This window comes from Trichophyton rubrum (assembly GCF_000151425.1).
Source record: "Trichophyton rubrum CBS 118892 genomic scaffold supercont2.6, whole genome shotgun sequence".
Lineage (NCBI taxonomy): Eukaryota > Fungi > Ascomycota > Eurotiomycetes > Onygenales > Arthrodermataceae > Trichophyton > Trichophyton rubrum.
The window spans coordinates 717,596-735,386 of record NW_003456423.1 but is presented as its reverse complement, the minus strand read 5'-3'; the positions used below and the strand labels follow the sequence as shown (position 1 = coordinate 735,386).

The 17,791-nt window shown below is 49.0% G+C and overlaps 7 protein-coding genes across 9 annotated transcripts; 4 read left to right on the top strand and 3 right to left on the bottom strand.

Annotated features, from left to right (window-relative positions):
- Nucleotides 1-96: 96 nt before the first annotated feature.
- TERG_05680 (uncharacterized protein) lies at nucleotides 97-2,610 on the top strand (the record flags this gene model as incomplete). Its single annotated transcript, XM_047748478.1, has 3 exons — nucleotides 97-809; nucleotides 896-1,420; nucleotides 1,473-2,610. Exons 1-3 carry the CDS (start codon nucleotides 292-294, stop codon nucleotides 2,608-2,610), a joined length of 2,181 nt encoding a protein of 726 aa, XP_047604460.1. The 5' UTR covers nucleotides 97-291.
- TERG_05679 (uncharacterized protein) lies at nucleotides 2,595-4,262 on the bottom strand. Of its 3 annotated transcripts, XM_003233758.2 has the most exons (3): nucleotides 3,987-4,262; nucleotides 3,813-3,912; nucleotides 2,623-3,746 (listed from the first exon to the last, which is right to left on the bottom strand). In XM_003233758.2, the coding sequence occupies exons 1-3, from the start codon at nucleotides 4,122-4,124 to the stop codon at nucleotides 3,016-3,018; spliced, it is 969 nt and encodes a 322-aa protein (XP_003233806.1). In that variant the 5' UTR covers nucleotides 4,125-4,262; the 3' UTR covers nucleotides 2,623-3,015. The 3 variants fall into 3 exon arrangements, with proteins under 3 accessions (XP_047606665.1, XP_003233806.1, XP_047606664.1); XM_047750015.1 differs by having other exon boundaries at nucleotides 2,595-3,746; nucleotides 3,813-4,262; XM_047750014.1 differs by having other exon boundaries at nucleotides 2,623-3,912.
- A 276-nt stretch (nucleotides 4,263-4,538) lies between these two features.
- Nucleotides 4,539-8,227, top strand: TERG_05678 (uncharacterized protein; the record flags this gene model as incomplete). Its single annotated transcript, XM_003233757.1, has 4 exons — nucleotides 4,539-4,625; nucleotides 4,691-4,928; nucleotides 4,981-7,128; nucleotides 7,182-8,227. 4 exons carry the CDS (start codon nucleotides 4,539-4,541, stop codon nucleotides 8,225-8,227), a joined length of 3,519 nt encoding a protein of 1,172 aa, XP_003233805.1.
- Nucleotides 8,228-8,481: 254 nt separating this feature from the next.
- On the top strand, nucleotides 8,482-9,471 carry TERG_05677 (uncharacterized protein; the record flags this gene model as incomplete). Its single annotated transcript, XM_003233756.1, has 1 exon — nucleotides 8,482-9,471. One exon carries the CDS (start codon nucleotides 8,482-8,484, stop codon nucleotides 9,469-9,471), a length of 990 nt encoding a protein of 329 aa, XP_003233804.1.
- A 403-nt stretch (nucleotides 9,472-9,874) lies between these two features.
- Nucleotides 9,875-11,394, top strand: TERG_05676 (uncharacterized protein; the record flags this gene model as incomplete). Its single annotated transcript, XM_003233755.1, has 2 exons — nucleotides 9,875-10,921; nucleotides 10,999-11,394. 2 exons carry the CDS (start codon nucleotides 9,875-9,877, stop codon nucleotides 11,392-11,394), a joined length of 1,443 nt encoding a protein of 480 aa, XP_003233803.1.
- Nucleotides 11,395-11,787: 393 nt separating this feature from the next.
- Nucleotides 11,788-12,948, bottom strand: TERG_05675 (uncharacterized protein; the record flags this gene model as incomplete). Its single annotated transcript, XM_003233754.2, has 1 exon — nucleotides 11,788-12,948. One exon carries the CDS (start codon nucleotides 12,946-12,948, stop codon nucleotides 11,788-11,790), a length of 1,161 nt encoding a protein of 386 aa, XP_003233802.2.
- A 1,172-nt stretch (nucleotides 12,949-14,120) lies between these two features.
- TERG_05674 (uncharacterized protein) lies at nucleotides 14,121-16,171 on the bottom strand (the record flags this gene model as incomplete). Its single annotated transcript, XM_003233753.1, has 6 exons — nucleotides 14,121-14,332; nucleotides 14,405-14,525; nucleotides 14,592-15,604; nucleotides 15,675-15,828; nucleotides 15,911-15,972; nucleotides 16,054-16,171. 6 exons carry the CDS (start codon nucleotides 16,169-16,171, stop codon nucleotides 14,121-14,123), a joined length of 1,680 nt encoding a protein of 559 aa, XP_003233801.1.
- Nucleotides 16,172-17,791: the final 1,620 nt, after the last annotated feature.

Below are 17,791 nucleotides of genomic sequence, written 5' to 3'. Positions count from 1 at the left end.
ACGATGGCCTTCAGTTGGCTTTCGGTCCTTCTCCAGACTCCGCTTTCCCCCAGATTTATACGACCGCGGATGCGCCCCAAGAGTTTTTACTCTTATATTTTATTGCTCCCCCCCACGTGAATGAGTCTTGCTTTGCGATTTTAAAACCTCTTCTCACAATACTTGTCGGATATCGTCGCTGAAATCCAGCATTCCTACTACCAACGTCGTCGGTTCTCGTTTTGGTAGAATGAAACTTTTGCTGAATGTTGAACCCCAGAAAACGACATTTGGTTGTCCAGAAATCACCCTATGTCGGTTCCTCAGTTGACTCGCGACCTCGAAGCTCCTCTGCAAGGCCCGGACGATGCTGACCGGCTTGCAGAGTGGCCTGAGCTGGTCGGGTTAGAGGATCTATTGCTTGACAATGGCCAGCTACCATCCCACCGTGCAGATCGGCCATGTCCGCAGGAACTCCATGTGTTCCCCGATGACGTCTCTCCGGAGCTTCTTCAAATAATCAGTCAGCCGTTGGACACAGAACGGCCTCCCAAATCTGCAGGCCAACACGGTGAGAATGGAGGTGGACGGTCACCGCCGCCGCCATCATCAACATACAGTCATGGTACATCCATGGGGGATGACCGGTCCTCACTGCCGGTACGGACCCAGGCACCCGCTGTAAAGGATCACACTGGAGACAACCATCTAGATCGATGCTTTTCACCTGAGTCCACTGCAACGGGAGCGACGTTTAGCCGTATGGGGGTCAAAGCAACGGGGGGTACGAAGAACCTCAAACTTCGGCTCTTGGAGCGCAACAGTTTTCGGTAAGTACTTCTACGTTCATCCTTACTGTCCCATCCCGTTCTTCATGCTGTTTGACTAGTCACTAATCAGCTACCCGACCGTTTAGAGAATGTGCAAGCTGTTTTGTGGAGTTACTCGACAAGAACTTAGTCCCTTTGGGGTGCGCGCACAAATACTGCTTATCGTGTTTCTCTGGCATGATAGAGACGGCTATGAATAACGAGATCAAGTTCCCTCCAAAATGTTGCCTGGAAGATATACCGACAAAATTGATCCTACACAATGTGGACTCCATACTCCGGGAGGAATACAAATTAAAGGTACAAGAATACGCTATACCCCGAACTAGCAGATGGTATTGTCCCTCACCAAGCTGTGGAAAATGGATTCCTCCAAAAAAGATCAAGCTGGGCGCTCCGACACAAAAATGCCCGGTATGCAAATGGTCGATATGTACTGCCTGTCAAAGGACGGCCCATCAGAGCAACGAACATTGCCCTCAAGCCCCTTATCCGGAAAGAGTAGACAGTATTGCCTCGAACGGCTGGAGACGCTGTTACAAATGCCAGGCAATGGTAGATCTAACCGCTGACTCCGGATTCGTGGTTTGTCACTGCGGTGCTGAATTTTGGTATGATACACCCGTTGTTTGTTCTATGGGATTATCTAACTAAGTGCAACAGCTGTTTCTGCGGCGCCAGGGGTGGGACCTGCGGCTGCATTCAACCTAATCAACATGGGACAAAACCTAAAGTGGAGCCTGACACAATAACGCAGCCAGCCTCCGTAAATGCAGAAAACGAGCGCAGCGAGCGACGAGAAGTCGAGGAGCGATTGCGGAAAGAAACTACCAAAACTCACCCAGAAGGCGATGGACAAAGAAGGCAAGATGACGGACGACGCCGAGTTCAACACGACAAAGAAATGAAACGCCTAATATCGATAGCCAACCAAATCCAGAGGCTCCAGGCGGAGCTAGCTAAGATTAACAAGATTCAACAGTCTATGATCATTAATAGACATCAAGATAGCGCGCAGCAGATCCAGGTCGCAGCGGTCTCAAAACAGGTAGAATTCGACCAGACGCGGGTGAAGCTAGAAAAAGCCTATGAATCGAATTTTAAGCTTCGTAAAGGCGCCTTGGAGGCTCAGCAAAGCGCCACAAAGCTTGAACTCCGTACTCGCCAGGAGGAGGATGAAGATGATAATTTTGTTCAGATGCAACGCCATTTGAAGGGCAAGCCGAATAGAGAGGAAAGAGAAAAGGTAATACTCGACAAACTTAATGCATCGCATAGGAGAGAACAAGATGCACTGGAAAAAACTCATAAGGAGGAGTTGAGTGAACTGGAATACCACGGCAGTTTGGAATCCTCGGCGCTTCAGAGTGGCATCATGAAGAAGCTGGGGGATTTACAACGCGAGACAAACTATACTCTTTACGAGCTGAGTTCCACAGTAATCTCGGACCGTCGGTGGTTCAAGATTGCCGTTGAAAAACGTTATGGTCTCCTTGAAGAGCATAGGATGTTTTTGATCAATGGCCCCGACGCCATCAAGGACACTGTAACCTCTAGCAGCAGATATTCATCTGCAAACAACTCTAGCCACTCAGGCACAACACATTCAATTACAAGTGGCAGAGAAACACCCCAATCGCCTCTATCGCCGCCCCCTGTGTTTACCGAATTTGGGTATAGACGTCGCGGCTCTGATGCTCGCAAGGGCGGAGGTACTATGGCTACGGGAAGCCGAGCGCGGGGCAGGTCAAGAAATGGGCTGGGGCGTGCTCCTAACCAGTCGCAGTTTGTGTATCGATAAATATTCAGGGGGCTAGACCTGGTGTCTTTGGCTGGAGGGGGTTTGTGAATTGATGCGCAATTTTGTTTTTGTACATATACCGTCATGCTATACCTCATTAGCTTATGCTATCTCTTTCTCCAGTCTACAGTTGCCTTCTACTCTGAAGAATTGTCTTCGCCAATATTCGCTTGTCCACGGTACGTCATACTGTTAAGCCCTCAAAGAATCATTCTTAGCGAAATCCGATTTTAGACCTACTGTATCAAAAATGGCAAATATATATTGAATACTTTCACTAAGGTTCTATTTTCTCCCTAATCTGACTTGTATATAGCATGGAGTATTTATTGTCATTATAAATTACAAACTCCAACAGCTGCTTCGCACCACCACTTGACTGATGTGACGGCATTTAATCCCTAATCAATAATCGTAAAAACCCTTTCCAGCCTTCTTTCCCACCCAGCCGGCATCAACCATTCTCTTTAACAGACCAGCAGGTCTGTACTTGCTGTCCCCAGTCTCCTGATGTAGAACGTTCATGATGGCCAAGCAGGTGTCAATACCAATGAAATCGGCAAGAGTCAATGGACCCATGGGGACGTTAGTTCCATATTTCATGATGCTGTCAATATCTTCTCTAGTACCAATTCCATTTTCTAAGCAGCTGATTGCCTCATTGATATAAGGCATGAGGATACGATTGGCCAAAAAGCCAGGGGAGTCTGTGGATCGGGCGGCAATTTTACCCATACGCTTCATCAGCTCAAGAGATGTGTCAATGGTATCTTGAGAAGTCTGCAGTCCAGTGATGATCTCGACACCTTTTTGAACGGGAACTGGGTTCATGAAGTGAGTGGAAATAACTCGGGATGGGCCAGAAAGATCCTTGGGATCCTCGGTGGTTGCTGCGGCAATTCGAGTGATCGAGATGGAGGAAGTGTTGGTGGCAAGGATGGCGTGGGCTGGGGCAATATTAACGAGCTTGGAGAAAATAGAGGTCTTAAGATCTGGGATTTCGGGCACAGCCTCAATAATGAAGTCGGAGCTTGAGAGATCTTCGAGCTTTGTGGTAGGGGTGAGCATCGAGCGGACTTTATCGGCATTTTCTTGTGTAATGCGCTCTTTTGCAACATCCTTGGCAAGCAGTTTCTCTACACTCGCATTAGCACAAGGCCTATTCATCTAGCTCGTGAAGGTGGTTTTCGGGCGATTCTTACCGGCGAATTTGAGTCCTTTGTCTAGGGAAGCTTGGGAGTTGTCAACCAGAGTGACCGGGATGTTTGCCTTCTGCGCGGCAACCAAGGCAATTCCCAATCCCTATGCAGAGTAGGTATTAGCGATGAAACGTACTAATTGTAAAGGTAAAGCTGCTATTAATCAACTGTCCTTACCATCTGCCCGGCACCGATGACTCCTATACTGTTGACTTCGGCGGCCACCTGTGCGGCAGGAGTTGAGCTAAAGGCACGAGCCCCGCCAATTGACCGTGTGGCCGCCAATAGACGCCCTGCAACCGCACTTCGGAACATTATGGATACTGCAATGTATTAAAAAGGACAAAATAGGAGCAAATCTAAGCCAGAGTAATGACGAGAAATTGGTTGTTTTCTTTCGGTTGTTCAGGTCCGAAGCCCCTTTGGCGAAGCTTCACGTGGCTTTGAGCCTCGGCGACGTCACTTTCCTGGCGTGCGGCTATTTTCGGGACTGGCGGGATATAGTTTAGCCGCTTCCGAAACGCGATGCTGCCGCCCAGGCCGCCTTTGACGCGTCTGCGCGTTTGGCGTTTAATTGAACTGGAAAGAAATCAGCACAATGACAGACGATAAATATAGGACAGAACGATGACATTAAATCCTCCAATCCTCCTTTGCGGGCCAAGGTGATGGCATGTTAATAGCGAAATGCCACATGTCATTCATTGAATTTCTACCTTCTCTAAAATAATGGACGGTGAGCCATTTGTAGCGCAGCCGGGCGACCAGGTGGTTGACCCTGAAGTGCGCTCATTCATCTACGGCTTGGTTACGGCGGTATGACACCCTGCTTCTATAGCGAGACTACGCTAAACATTTTAGTACTGACTGTCTCATTGTAGCTCGGCGGCTCCGCGAACGACGAAGCCGGGCGTTATATACTTGGGGACGATGCCCTGGGTTGTCTGCGTGACCTTAAGAAATGGCTGCGGTTCTACGACGAGAAATTGAACCGGCTAGATGTTTCGAGATGCATTGCTGAGAGTAATCTTGTCAACGGGGACTTAGTACCAATCTTGGCTCTATGGGATGAAGTCAAGCCGACCGACAAGTACAAGTCAAGGATAACTTTGGCGTGCTGTGAGCCATCGTCTGGCCCGTTCATTTTGGGGCATGGCTAATATCTGATTAGTAGAGCTCCTCGTGCCGTTGACATGGCCGATCGAAATACACAGCGAGATGACTGTTAATCACCACAGACACACTCCTTATCTACAACTTGCCCAAGTCTCTTATAAAACAGGAATACTGGGTCACCCCTCTAACTCCATCCTCCGGTCGATTATTCGCATAGGTCTCCCAAGTATAACTACCCCCCGGGAAGAAAGGTCATCTAGAGATGAAGGAATTTTGAAACTTGTCTTATATCTGTTTAGAAACGTGGTGATTTTAGGTGCGACTCCAAATCTAGCCGTTGAGGGAGATGAAGATGAGGCCTCGAGGTCAATGACAATCAATGCATTCCATGACCAAGATGTCTTTGCCTTGATCCTTACATTATGCTCAAATATCGGAGAAGAGTTTACCTTCCAGGACGTTATTCTTCTCGAGATACTGTTTCATCTTGTTAAGGGTGTTGACGTGCGACAGCTATTTATAGACGACAGCCAACGGAGTGCAACACGCATAGATGAACTGAAGGGACTTATGGCTGCAGAAAGCAATTTAAATCGTGATCACTCAAAGAATGCCCCTACCCGTCATGGTAGGTTTGGGACCATGATTTGGGTAAAAAGAGACGCTGCAAAAGTGTCCTCTGTATCGGGCCAAGACGTTCTGCTTAATGACCAAGCGGCGTTTGATAAAATGGATAAAACCAAAAAATGGAACAAACCGAGAGGAAGACGGCCAGTGATTGATGAAACGTCGAACAATTTCAATGTGCAAGTTCACTTGACCTCGTCGGCCCTCAATTATCTTCGACTTTTTGTTGAAGAGTTTCTTGATTCAGGATTCAATCCCTTGATGACTAGTATACGAAAAGCTATGGAACGAGAGTCCGATCGTTTGAGTGAATCTTCGTCTCGCCATTTCTTTTTCGTCAGCTCTTGGTTTTTAAGCGCCGAACGTGCCCGGCGCGAACAACAAGAGAAGGCTCGCCGAAAGGCCACTGGTTCCGCGAGGGATATTGAGCCTGATAGCTTTGCTTTAGTAGCAAGTGTTTTAAACCAGGAAACTTTCATTGCCCTGAATCGATATATGCAAGCTAGCCTTGATAACAAGGAGTGGCAGGATCTCAGTGCTGGAATGCTGTCTTTCACACAAACATTGCTTACGGTTCAAGAGATGAGCAAATCTTCTCTTGAGGAAGATCAAGAAATTGCTGAGAATATCCTGAGTCGCATTTTCTATGAAGAATCAACACATGATAGAATATTGTCTACCCTTCGCGGTTATAAAGGACAAGGATTTTGGTACCTTGATGCTTGCACAGAGCTCGCTCATGTTTTCTTACGCATGCTAGAGCAATACTCGAAACAAAACGTGGACATGCAAGTCCGTTCGAAGAGAATATCAAGGCGGAAAAAGAAGACGCAAAACAGGGCTCAGGGGAACCAGGAAGACGAGGAGGGTGAATTTGGTAACTCGGAAGATGAAGAAGAAAAAGATAGAGCGGAAGCTGTTCGAAACGTTGCAGAGAGATCATTTGATTTCAAGAGGTTTTGTAACAAATTTTGCACTCAGAACTCGGTCAACACATTTGTTGCACTGACGTCCTACTATCGCGACTTGAATACCGAGCAGCTGAAACGAGCACACCGATTCTTCTACAGAGTTGCATTTAAACAAGAATTGAGTGTGCTACTATTTAGATTGGACATAATCGCCCTTTTCACTAGGATGATTAAGGGACCAGAGGGGCTACTACCGTCAAACCCAGCGTTCGGAGAGTGGGAAGAACTTGTTCGTCAAATTCTAAAAAAGCTGTTCAAAAAGATTGATGAGCGGCCAGAGCTGATCACGGAGCTACTGTTCAGCAAAATTCCTGCCACAGTACACTATCTGGAATATGGCCAAGAGAAGCAGACTGTGTCAGTGGCATCACGACCTGCTGCAGAACTAGAATTGAAGCAAAATTATACTAGGACCGCCGATGAAAAGATCCGAATCGTCGTATCTGTCTTGGTTGCAGATAATTGTGAGGAATTAGTTCGGTGGTTATGTGAGGTCCTTGATAATGCCCTCAAGGATAGGAAAAGCTGGGAACTCGCAGATTTAGCACGGGGAATACAAGATGCTGCCGACATTGCAGATATCACACCTAGCACACCCTCAATAGGTATGGTTGTTCGCAGCTCACTTTGAATTTACCTTATGCTAACATCATTATAGAAGTCTCTGCTCCTGACGAGAAACGTAAAACGGCCTTGTTCAGAAATGGCCGCTTACGTCTTCTTTTCACACTAGCCGGCCTAGAACTGGTGGGTGAAGATGTACTTGGCACACACTGGAGCATCCCAGGCTCTATTCCATCTACAGAACTCGAAGAGACGCGCAGCTCCATTCAGAGACATTGTGACGACCCTGCCACCGAGATTGACGGTGTCGACCCTCACAAACTCATACTTCGGAAACGCGTAGCTGCCAAATCCACGAATGACGAGGCTACAACCCAGGTTAACTTTGGCAATGATTCCGAAGGAGAGGATCTCGAGCTTGATGAAATCCTTTTCCCTCCAAATCCCCGATCAAAGTCAAAAGCATTGAAGGAACTGAAGCAGAAAAGGCGTAAGAAGACGGACGCTGATGAAGACAACCAGCTGGACGAGGAGACTTTGAATGCTCGACGACTTGCTCGTGAACAGAATGCGTTGGAACGACAGAGGAAAATCAAAAGCAGTCTCTTCGTCAATGCCAGTGATGATGAAACTGATGACGAAGCCGATCAAGAATTCTTTGCTCGAGAGGCGGAACGACGCAAGAGGCAGGCTGAGCTTGTGGAGGAGGCAATGAATATCGATGGTCTAGGTAGCACTGTGCTGGGCGATAGTACCAAGAAGGCAAGAAGGAAACGAAAACAAACCATCTCGAGTGAGAGTGACGGGGAAGATGTAAGTACCGGTCAGAGGAAGCGTGCAAGGAGTGAAGATCTGGGCTCTGGAAGCGAAGAGGACGAGGAATTAGTTGCTCCTTTTAGACGCAAAGCGCAGACTCCACCCACGTCTACGGAGGACGACCTCATACTTGATATGGGAGAGGAATCATCTGCCCCCGATTTCCAGTGGACATCAACTGCGGTTGATAGGCCATCGAAACCTACAGGTACAATTGAACAGAACATTGACGACGATGACGAAGACGATGAACCCGTCACGACGACACGATCACGACGACCGAACGTGATGGCTGGCTTTGTGGTTGACAGCGATTCTGAGTAAACGGTTTTGGTTAATGACTTTGATATAATAATATACGTATATATGCTGCATTGCCAGCCCGGCATTTCGGGACTTTTTAACTTTCGGCTCCCCTCAAGTCGACACGCCCTGTTTTCGCTCCGCCAACAAATACGAGAAATGACAAACAATATTACCAATCAACGACATTCGCAGTCTGCATATAAATTCGACCGTTATCAGGAAATAGCCTTTTTCGTTTCTGTGGTATACCTCTCTAACAGGCAGTTGTCAAGATGTCCGCCTCTTTACAGTACGTGACATTGGATGTGTTTACCAGCAAGCGGTTCAAGGGCAACTCCTTGGCCGTCGTCTTCCTATCCGACTCCAATCCAATTACTCAGGAGCACAAGCAGACGCTAGCCACGGAATTCAACTATTCAGAGACGATCTTCTTTCATCCAGCGAACTCTGACCCTAGCCAGCCCCGGAAAATAGACATCTTCACAACCGAACAGGAGCTTCCATTTGCCGGTCATCCAACAATTGGCGCTGCGTCGTGGCTGCTCGTTCACTCAAAGGATAAAGCTTCTGCTGGACAAGTGGGCGAATCAACCTCACTCACGACTAAGGCTGGAAATATACCAATTTCTCTGGTGCCAGAGAATCCAAGCCAAGTGTCTGCTTCCATCCCGCACAATGTGCGTATTCATTCTACTAGGATGGCACTGTCAGAACTCCTGAGGCTCCATCCAAGCCTGGGATCTTCGCTGGACGCTCAAGTGTACCAAGCCGGGTTCCCCGTCGTCTCTGTCGTTAAGGGGATGACAGCAGTACACGTCCACCTCCCTAGCCTCGAAGTCCTGGCTCAGGTCACAACGGCCGCAGAGTCCATCCCAGCCAAGGGAGTAGCAGCCGGTGGTTATTTGGATGAGGGCTGGGACGTCGATGGCCATGTCTCGGTCTATTTCTATGTCCGGGACGTCTGGGATGAGGAGCTCCAGAAGAAAGTCATTCGATCCAGGATGATGGCAGGAAATCTGGAGGATGCCGCTACCGGCAGTGCTGCAAGTGGACTAGCTTCCTATCTCACCTTGACAGATCCCGAGATCATTGCAAAGGGCAAGGAAACCTACACCATTATCCAAGGTGTTGAGATGGGAAAGCGAAGCGAGATAGGGCTTCAAGTTACCCTTAAGGGCAACAAGAAGGAGATTGAGACTGTCTATCTCCAGGGGAGCGCTGTGAAAGTGGCTGAAGGAACAATCATGACAAGCAGTGAATAGATAATGGAGGCAAAGCTAAATGCACTTCCAGAAGGGCCAAACTAGTCTGATAGACAAAAACGATGGATATCTCCTTCTTAGTGATGATAGCTATGACTCTAGCTATGGCCAAACTAGATAGCCAGCTAGCCCTACTTTTTGTTATATACAAGCCGCCCTTCTGCGTCCCGCATGCTTATGTCGTGCCACAATACAGCGTCCTGCTTTTTTTTTCTTTCTGTCCTAATAAGGAACTGATATAAAAAAACTTCTCTTCTCTCTTTCATTCACCTTCCTCTCACTCATAGCAACCTTCTTCTTCACATTGCTACCTCTGCAGTACTGCTATTTTGTTAAGTTGACTATACCAGGCCTTGAAGGGGCCTTTATCCCTCCAGACAAAGCAACCAGGATAAGGGGTAAGATGCCTCGAGCTCGTTATCTGGGGGAGACCCCGTCTCCCTCTTCATCGCGTCCTCTGCTTCAGGGAGACAAGGACGCGGGAAAGTCTGGCAGGAAATCATCCTTGGCGAACTCCTTCCATCACTTTGCTCGAGCCGCATTGCAGCCACTGATCCGTCGTCAGCCAGACGAAGCAGACGGTGACGTGAAGCCCATCGTTGCTGGCGCAGCGACATCCCGAGCAGGTATTAGGAGCAGCTCACTTCCGGTCCGTTCCCAGGGCACCCTTAATTCGAAGCAGTCCTTTGGAATCCAGCCTGCCGGAGTGAAGTCTCCTGAGCCCCCTTTACCTCCGCTACCAAAGTACTTGGCTCGTGGAACGACTTCCAACATCCCAAAGCCAGTCCAGCCTGCAGCTAATACTATTCTGCGCTGGCCATTATCAGACGATGATAGGAAGGAAAACTGTGCACCTTCTCAGCCAGGTGTGAAGCCTTTCATTGGGTATCAGGACTTGAAGGCTTTGCGTGGAGCTGCTGATGCGAAAGGAAAAGAGACAAAGTGCAACGAGGCTCCTTTGAACCCTTCACCCGATTCTGATACCTCGTCTCAGGCCACAGTCAAGGCAACTTACAAGCCTGGTCTTCCGCTCCCCAAGTCTGCTGCACGTTACTTCCCATGGCCGGAGAGTATCGCGGCCCAAAAGGCGGCCGGCCGTTCACTCTATGCACTTGACGATGATGAAGGAGGCAACGAGGATACCACGCAAATGCCACAGGAAATGCAGAGAACAATCGATGAGTGCGAAAAGGGGTCTGTTGAAGCATTCAGCCGCAAGCCTAATCTTACTCGTCCACGCCAACTCCCGAAGAGCAAGACCATTGGGGCCATTCATCAAAAGTCAGACTTCGAGCCTGAGCCTCCAATGTACCCAATTCGTGAAGGAGCCCAGTGCTACTGCGAGGATCCTCATGCAGACACCTTGTCTGTTGATAAGTTCGGGCGTGTCTCTCAGCGCAGTGCCTCCATCGAAACCCCAGCTTCCAGTGACACCGTCGATATCAAAGTTGTAAGTACAATAACATTCACTGGCATAATCCTATAACCCTCATTCACAAGCTGACGCGGAAATTTCATTTCAAAAAGGTCAAAATCGCGAAGCCATACGGTTACTGGCTCGGAAGACTCGTCACCTTGACAAACAGTTTCCGCTATGAAGGAGCATTCAACAAGCCTGATCCTTTCACTGGGTATGGGATCCCCGGCAACACCCTCGAAGGGAAAGCTCCCATGTCCGTCAACCTGGAGGATTACCATATCAAGCGCGCCTTCATGGTCTTGGAGAGAGCCTGTCTCACGTCTGAAGCGAGTGCCAGCTTGGCTGAATTCAAAGAGGCCTACTCCAGACGTTTTGGTCGCAAATTCTCCCAGCGTTTTGCCACGGAGATCGAGAAGGGCTGCCCAAAGTCCGAAAAGACTGGCGGAAAGGGCGAAGCCAGTGTCATGGATATTCTTCGCTCTGTCAGAAAGAGCTTCGGCTAGGTGTCTTCCCAAACACACGAAAACGCGGCCACCACATCCAAGCGGTGCCGCATCTGACGCTTTGTGAATTCAAAGTCCTGGTTCATATTTCCCCCCCCTGGAACCTTCGAAGATATTGTGACGAATCGATGATTTGCGGGAAATAACAATGATAACAAAGACGAAAAAATTGATGAAAAGGCAAAAAGAAAAAAGAGGAAATGAGGGAGGATGGTTAAAAGGGACGTGACTTAGTTTATCCCTGCTCCAGGTAGTTATTCAAATAATACGTTGTACATCAGTGTCATTCCACCCAATCGTGCGCCGTTGTAAAGCAAATGCTTACCCACGTTTTCTCCATTAAAAATGATATCATGAGAAGCAAGCCATGCTAGCTTTTAATAACCGTTCATTTTAACCCCTTGACGCCGCTCTACTACGTAGGAACGCAGCAACCTGTTCATGTCTGGTAACAAAAAACATCCTCCTTGAATCAGATTTCCAAACCAATACACCGATTTCCTCAGCATACTTGCAAGGAGCTTCGAATTCTGCAAAGGTGTCAAATTCCTTGAAAAGGAACCCTGATGTTGCTTTGATTCGATCTCGTTCCAGCTGCCAAAGCCGAATTTGGTCGACAACGGTAGGTGGCAAGACCGAAGAAGAAACATTTGACGTAGATTTTTTCGTCTTACGCATCTGTGGATGGGCATGAGTGGTGAGATATGATATAATCTGATCAGCTGTGATACCCATTTCGATGGCTCGGCGGACGGATTGACGGGTTATTTTGCCGGTGATAAGATTCGGAAATCGGAATTTTAGAGTTGTAAAGAGGGATATGAGAGATATCTGTAGAGGTGATGATGTGTATGCGTACAAACGGTAGTTTGTTTCAACAATGATGAATCCAGTACCTGCATCACCGGATGTTGTGGTACCTGCACTTGTGGTTGGGACCGTGGGTTCTCCTGATATCGGGCCTGACATGGCTAAAGAGTCGGAGGTAAGTGTAGTAGCCAGCCGGGTAGGGTAGAATCTGGTGGACCCAGAAGCAGGCGTGTGTTGGTAGACAATGCCAAAATCGGTGAGATCGGCAAGTGTTCGAAGCTGTGTGGGAGTGAGGTCCTTTTTCTCATAAGACTGGCCGAGCTCAAGACTGCTGAGCAAGAAAATGAACGAGAGAACCTCGACGCTTTCCATGCCTATAGCTTCTGCGTTCTCGACGTAGAGAATGAGTATATGCCAGACCTGGGTATTGACGTCTTGTAGAACAAAGGCGAATCCTTCTTTCGTAATTTCAACCCTCCGATCTCGAATTTCCACCAGATGGCAGGCCTGAAGAAGCTGCTTCACCCCTTTGCTGAGAGTGATGGTTTCCCGTCCTCCGCTCAACGAGCTCATCCCAACCATATACCCAAGCACGGCCTCCCATTGCTGTCTTGCATATTCGTCTAAATCTGCGACGGAGACCGGATACTTGTCGGGAGTCACTGATATAACTCCAAACGAGCCCTGTTGGTCTTCTCCCATGAGAGCTTGCCGCAAAGAAGTGGAAAACGGTTCGGTGACCATGTAAGCGCGAACATGGTTCGAGGTCGTTGTGCTCGATAGGATGTGTAGACGGCCAAGTATTGAAAGCGAGTTATCTCTTTCACTATTGCAATAACCATATTAGCAGGTGTCCTGGTTCATTTTTTGGGTGCAAGTTTCGTATATACCGTCTACTGTCCGATCTCACCCACAGCTCTAGCTCGGTTGCTGGAAGAGGGTCCTTAAGGTATAGCAGTGCCATGACGAAGCATTTTGCTAGCAGTACTATTAGTACACATTATCAAAGTCCTTGAACTGAGCCATACCGAGATGTGGGAGCATCCTTCGAAATATTGCTAGAGCTGTCGAGGGCTGCTGGTAGAGCTTGAGGAATGTGGTGCCTGGACGGCCCTCCAGGTACTCCAACGGGCGAAAAGGCACAGTCGCCATCTTGTACAGCTAGACAGACGAACGCCCTGCCGTACAGACACAGACTGACTTATCTATCGATCATAGCGGGCATAATCCTGTCCCGGCGAGAAGACGCTGAGCGAACTGTCAAGTCGTAAAATGAAAGAATAAGCTAAAAGGCGGCTCTGCGGGCGCTGATTACGTAACACAAATAGACTCCATTGAGCCTTCGGACGAATGGAGAGAAAACTGGCGAGTATGAGTTAGATCTGAGAGGCTTGGCTGCTCGTGATAAGTCTGGAAGAACAATTAACGAAAACTGGGAATATCCTGTATGTATCCTAGACCAAATAAAGGCGTTGAAGATAACTTGACCCCTCTTGTTAACATCCTCGAATGCGGCTTCTGGTGCAATTAATGAGTTCTGCATATGTTTTCCTTCACCCATCCCTATTTTAATATTCAAGGAAAAACATCCAATAAGAGAAACAGATAATACAATAAACCAACAATAGGATTGAATGGTAACACATTACAAATACAACTGGGTAATGTGAGAGGTTGGTATCTATTGGTTGATATACATAAAGTTGTTAAGACTGTTGGAACTTTTGCATATGTTGGAAATCATGGGGTGCATTAGTATATATAAAGGAAGGCTCGCCGAGTCTTTCGAAAAGTCAATTCTAGCGAATATAACGCTCATTAAATAACCAGTTATAGTCGCTTCAAAAAGGAGTAAAAGGAAAACATATGCTCTGAACAATCGCTGCAAAGTTGATCCTGGTAAAGAGATTGTATTATTAGACAGAGTGTGAATTAGCCTCTGGGATCTTGTGCTCAACACTGCTCTCCCTGTCCGGAGACAGATGCGCTGCACCCTCAGCAGACTTCTCGTTTGACTCGGCCATCTCGCTGGCGATGTCCTGGGCTTCCCGTATAGACACGGACTGGATGAAATCCTTCTGTACCTTGACGGGTACGAGGTAGTCAAGCGCTATTGAGACGGTAAATGCTGGAAAATAGGGTCAGTAAGCCAAATATTCTCATGACTTTGCCATGGGAAGGTAGAGGAGTGTTAACTTACGAATGAAGAAGCCGGTTATGGAGGCAATGTAATAGAGGTGAGATGCACCAGCCGTGACAGGGAGCTTTGGATTCACAGAGTGGACCATGCCGGGCATGTGAGGAGTGACTCCAACAAGCCACTAAGCGGATAATTTAGCATAAGAAGATAAATGTAGAATAAAATTGACTCTTAGTGAGTGTCTTACCGCAAGGACGGTCCTCCAGTTCACACCAAAGTCATACCAGTATATAGATTGCTTTCCAGTAATGTAAAGGTCCGGTACCTTGAGTCGTCGTTTCTGGATGACAAAGTAATGGGCAGCGGCGATTCCGACGAAAGGCTGTAGGAAGACGACATAGGAAGACAGCACTGAGATGAAAACAAGAGCTCCGCTCAATAGGTACCAGGGGTTGATCACGGTGCCCAGAATGGCAGTCAGGGCTTGCCCACGTCGGATGTTGATGTATTTGGGGAACAAGGCAGACATATCGGTGCCTCCGCAGAAGGAGTTGCCTGAGATATTGAGCACCAGTTGTGTGATTCCAAACACAAAGGCGCAGAAGAAGACGCCGACACGAGTCTTGGAGCTGGGGTCGGCGTCCTGAATGGCCATCAACAAGCTGGCGACACTCCATAGAGCAGATCCGTAGCGCTTCTGAGTTGCCGCGATGGTCAGCATGCCAATCACATTTGCTATCCAGGCGGGGAATGCACCCATCCCCTGAGACCAGATCCCGTCAGACCGTTTTCTGGCGAATCGAGCATAGTCACCGATGCTGAGGGTGCCGGCAGTGATGCTGGACATGGTCGAGCCGATACCGAGGAGGAACATCCAGCCGGCATCGCTACCGCTAAGTTTGTTTGTGCTATCGAGAATTTCTCCGAATCCCTGTGGGCCCTTTGTGCCGCCAGCCCATGAGACGAGGACGAGCTGGCAGATAAAGCCGCCGATGGCACCGACGTGCAGCATGTATCTTAGCCGGCCTGGGCCGAGGATCAAGAACGGGACCTGGATGAGGGAGAAGACGATGAATCCGACGAACATGGGCAGCGTCATGCCGGTGCTAGCGGGAATAGTGTTGGGTATTCTGTCGATGCTGGGCCAGATTGCACGGATGCAGACGTATGCCATCTGTCCACCCTGCCATGACTGTACGCCGAACCAGACAATCGAGAGCAGTATGCGGTTGAGAACGACAAATGCAGATCCATAGAAGCCTGGAGAGAAGAAAGATAGAGAGTCAGAAAAAGGAGCTGATCACTCTGGCCGTAGAGTTGAACTACTCACCCCAGCTAATGCGCATAGCAACCGGGAATGAGATCTGGTATTCGAGTCCAGGAAAGCTGGTGATGACGATGAGCAGAGAAGCCAGTATATGGCCAATGAGGGTCGCAACCGTTGTCTGCCACCAGTTAAGACCTGTTGCGAGCAGTGCAGAGCCCTGCCGTAAAGAAGAGCAACCGTTAGTTAACTAACTAGAATCCTCCTGTCGATTGAGTCAAAAAGCAAAAGGGTCCGCTTACCAGCTGGAAATTGGTGATATTGAAAGCACCAACGCACCAGAACGAGAAGTACTCATACCAGCCTAGTTAATGCAAGCAGTTAGTCCTGTCCTTCCATCGGGCTCAAAACAGGGTCAGTCAGGGCTGGTCCGAATCGAACGTACTCCATGTGCGCCGGGCCTTTTCGATGGGCTTGATATCGTTGTTCAGCAGCCATGTCGGGCGAGGCTGTCCAGGCGGATGGGGGACTTCCAGTCGCTGCAGGAAAGAAAACGACACCATCTTGACATCGAGCGCCCTCTGCGTCTCTCAGTGGGTCGAAGGGAGGCGCCTAGAGAGAGAGAGAGAGAGAGAGAAAGACGAAACCCGTCCGGGCGAGGGGAGTGGCCGGTCGCGGTATATTTATATATAACTTTTTTCTCCTCCCAGCGGTCCCCTTTGTGTTAGTAAACCCGAGCAAAGCAGGGGAGGCAGTACCGCTAACCAGCTTTTTTCCACCAGCAGGCCATGCAGCAGCCCACAGCAGGGAGCGTGGATTCTTAACTATAGAGTAAATGCCCTGCAGCAACCTCGGGTTCCATGTAGTTTGATTTAGCTTACGGTTCCCGCGGCGCAGAAGCCACCGACATGGGGGACAAGCAGAGAGCGAGCCTCTTGCTTCTGTCCAGCAGGAGGCAAATGGCAGGCTGTACTAGTTTGTTCTTCCACGAGTCTCGAAGGGCGCATGTACAAACTACCGCCCGTCCGATGAGCTGCTCTCTGGCGTCTGGCCAGGCCTTTTGCTCCAGTCCTTGAGGTTGCTTGCTTGCTTCTGCGGCTTCAAGAGCAGTTTTCCCCCCAAGCTCGCTAACTACTGCTATATCAGCGCCTGCTATAGCCAGAACGGTCCTGTTGTCTCGCCATCCCGAGGTCCGTAAGATAAGTAACAAGCTGGACGGCTCTACAGCTAGCAAGCAGCCTGTGCAAGTCCGGACGGTGGCTAACGAGTTAGGCTGCTTGGCCGTCTTTCTCCCGGCGACAGGGGCTTCTTCCTGGCCGCCATAGGAGAGGCAGAGGGAAGCCTAGATCGGCGGCTGGCCGTGTTTCCAGTCTGCTGTCTTCGTGTTTTGTCTTCGCAGGCTGTGACAGCTTCGGGACTGTGTCTATTGCTCGTCTGTCTGTCTGTCTGGTCTGTCTATCTCGGTGGTCAATAGGTAATAAATGTAGACAACATGGGCGTCTCCGAGGCTAGCGCCGGTGGGAGAGACAGCTAAAATTAAGACAAAATGACTATATGGGGTGCAGACGCATGCACGAACGAGCAAGCAGACAGCAAGCATATGCAGCCTGGAGCCAGAGTATGTACAGCAGAGAAGCAGCAGAGAAACTCCGTACAGCAAGCAAGATGACCTCGTTCTTCCCCCTTGCCGGCCGCCTTTTAAACTTGACTGCTGGAAGGAGGCTTAGTCAGCGATATTTCAAGATGTCCGACGAGATGCTTAAAGACGACGACGACGACGTGGGCCTGTCTACGCCGGGTAGCCTGTAGGTAGTGACAGACAGACAGACGGACGGAGAGACAGGAGGAGACGATGGCGACGCTGAAGTTTGTGAACTCGGTAACTATCTGCTGCACCAGGGCCCTTGTTTGGTAGCTCCCACGCTCATCCGGTTGGCTGGCTGTATGTAGGTATGGGCGAACTTCCGCGCGACCTCAGGACTGGAACCCAGGTGTGTACGGAGTACTCTGTACGAGATGGCCTGCTCTACCTGGATACGTGGCTGACGAGAGATGCGCAGGCTACTGGACAGTGTATGTTTTGTCTCTCATGGCGTGCTTGTGCTGCATGTTCATCAGACATCGAATGGCTGGGGGGTCTTTCTTTTCCAGCATGAACACCCTGGGACCATTGACATCATGGG

Bases quoted from the DNA above. Each gene is read 5' to 3' on its own strand.
- TERG_05679 (XM_003233758.2), bottom strand. From the start codon at position 4,124: ATGTTCCGAAGTGCGGTTGCAGGGCGTCTATTGGCGGCCACACGGTCA. The intron at 3,913-3,986 runs GTAAGGACAGTT...TACTCTGCATAG, and splicing joins TCATCGGTGCCGGGCAGATG to GGATTGGGAATTGCCTTGGT. The intron at 3,747-3,812 runs GTAAGAATCGCC...ATGCGAGTGTAG, and splicing joins CAAAGGACTCAAATTCGCCG to AGAAACTGCTTGCCAAGGAT.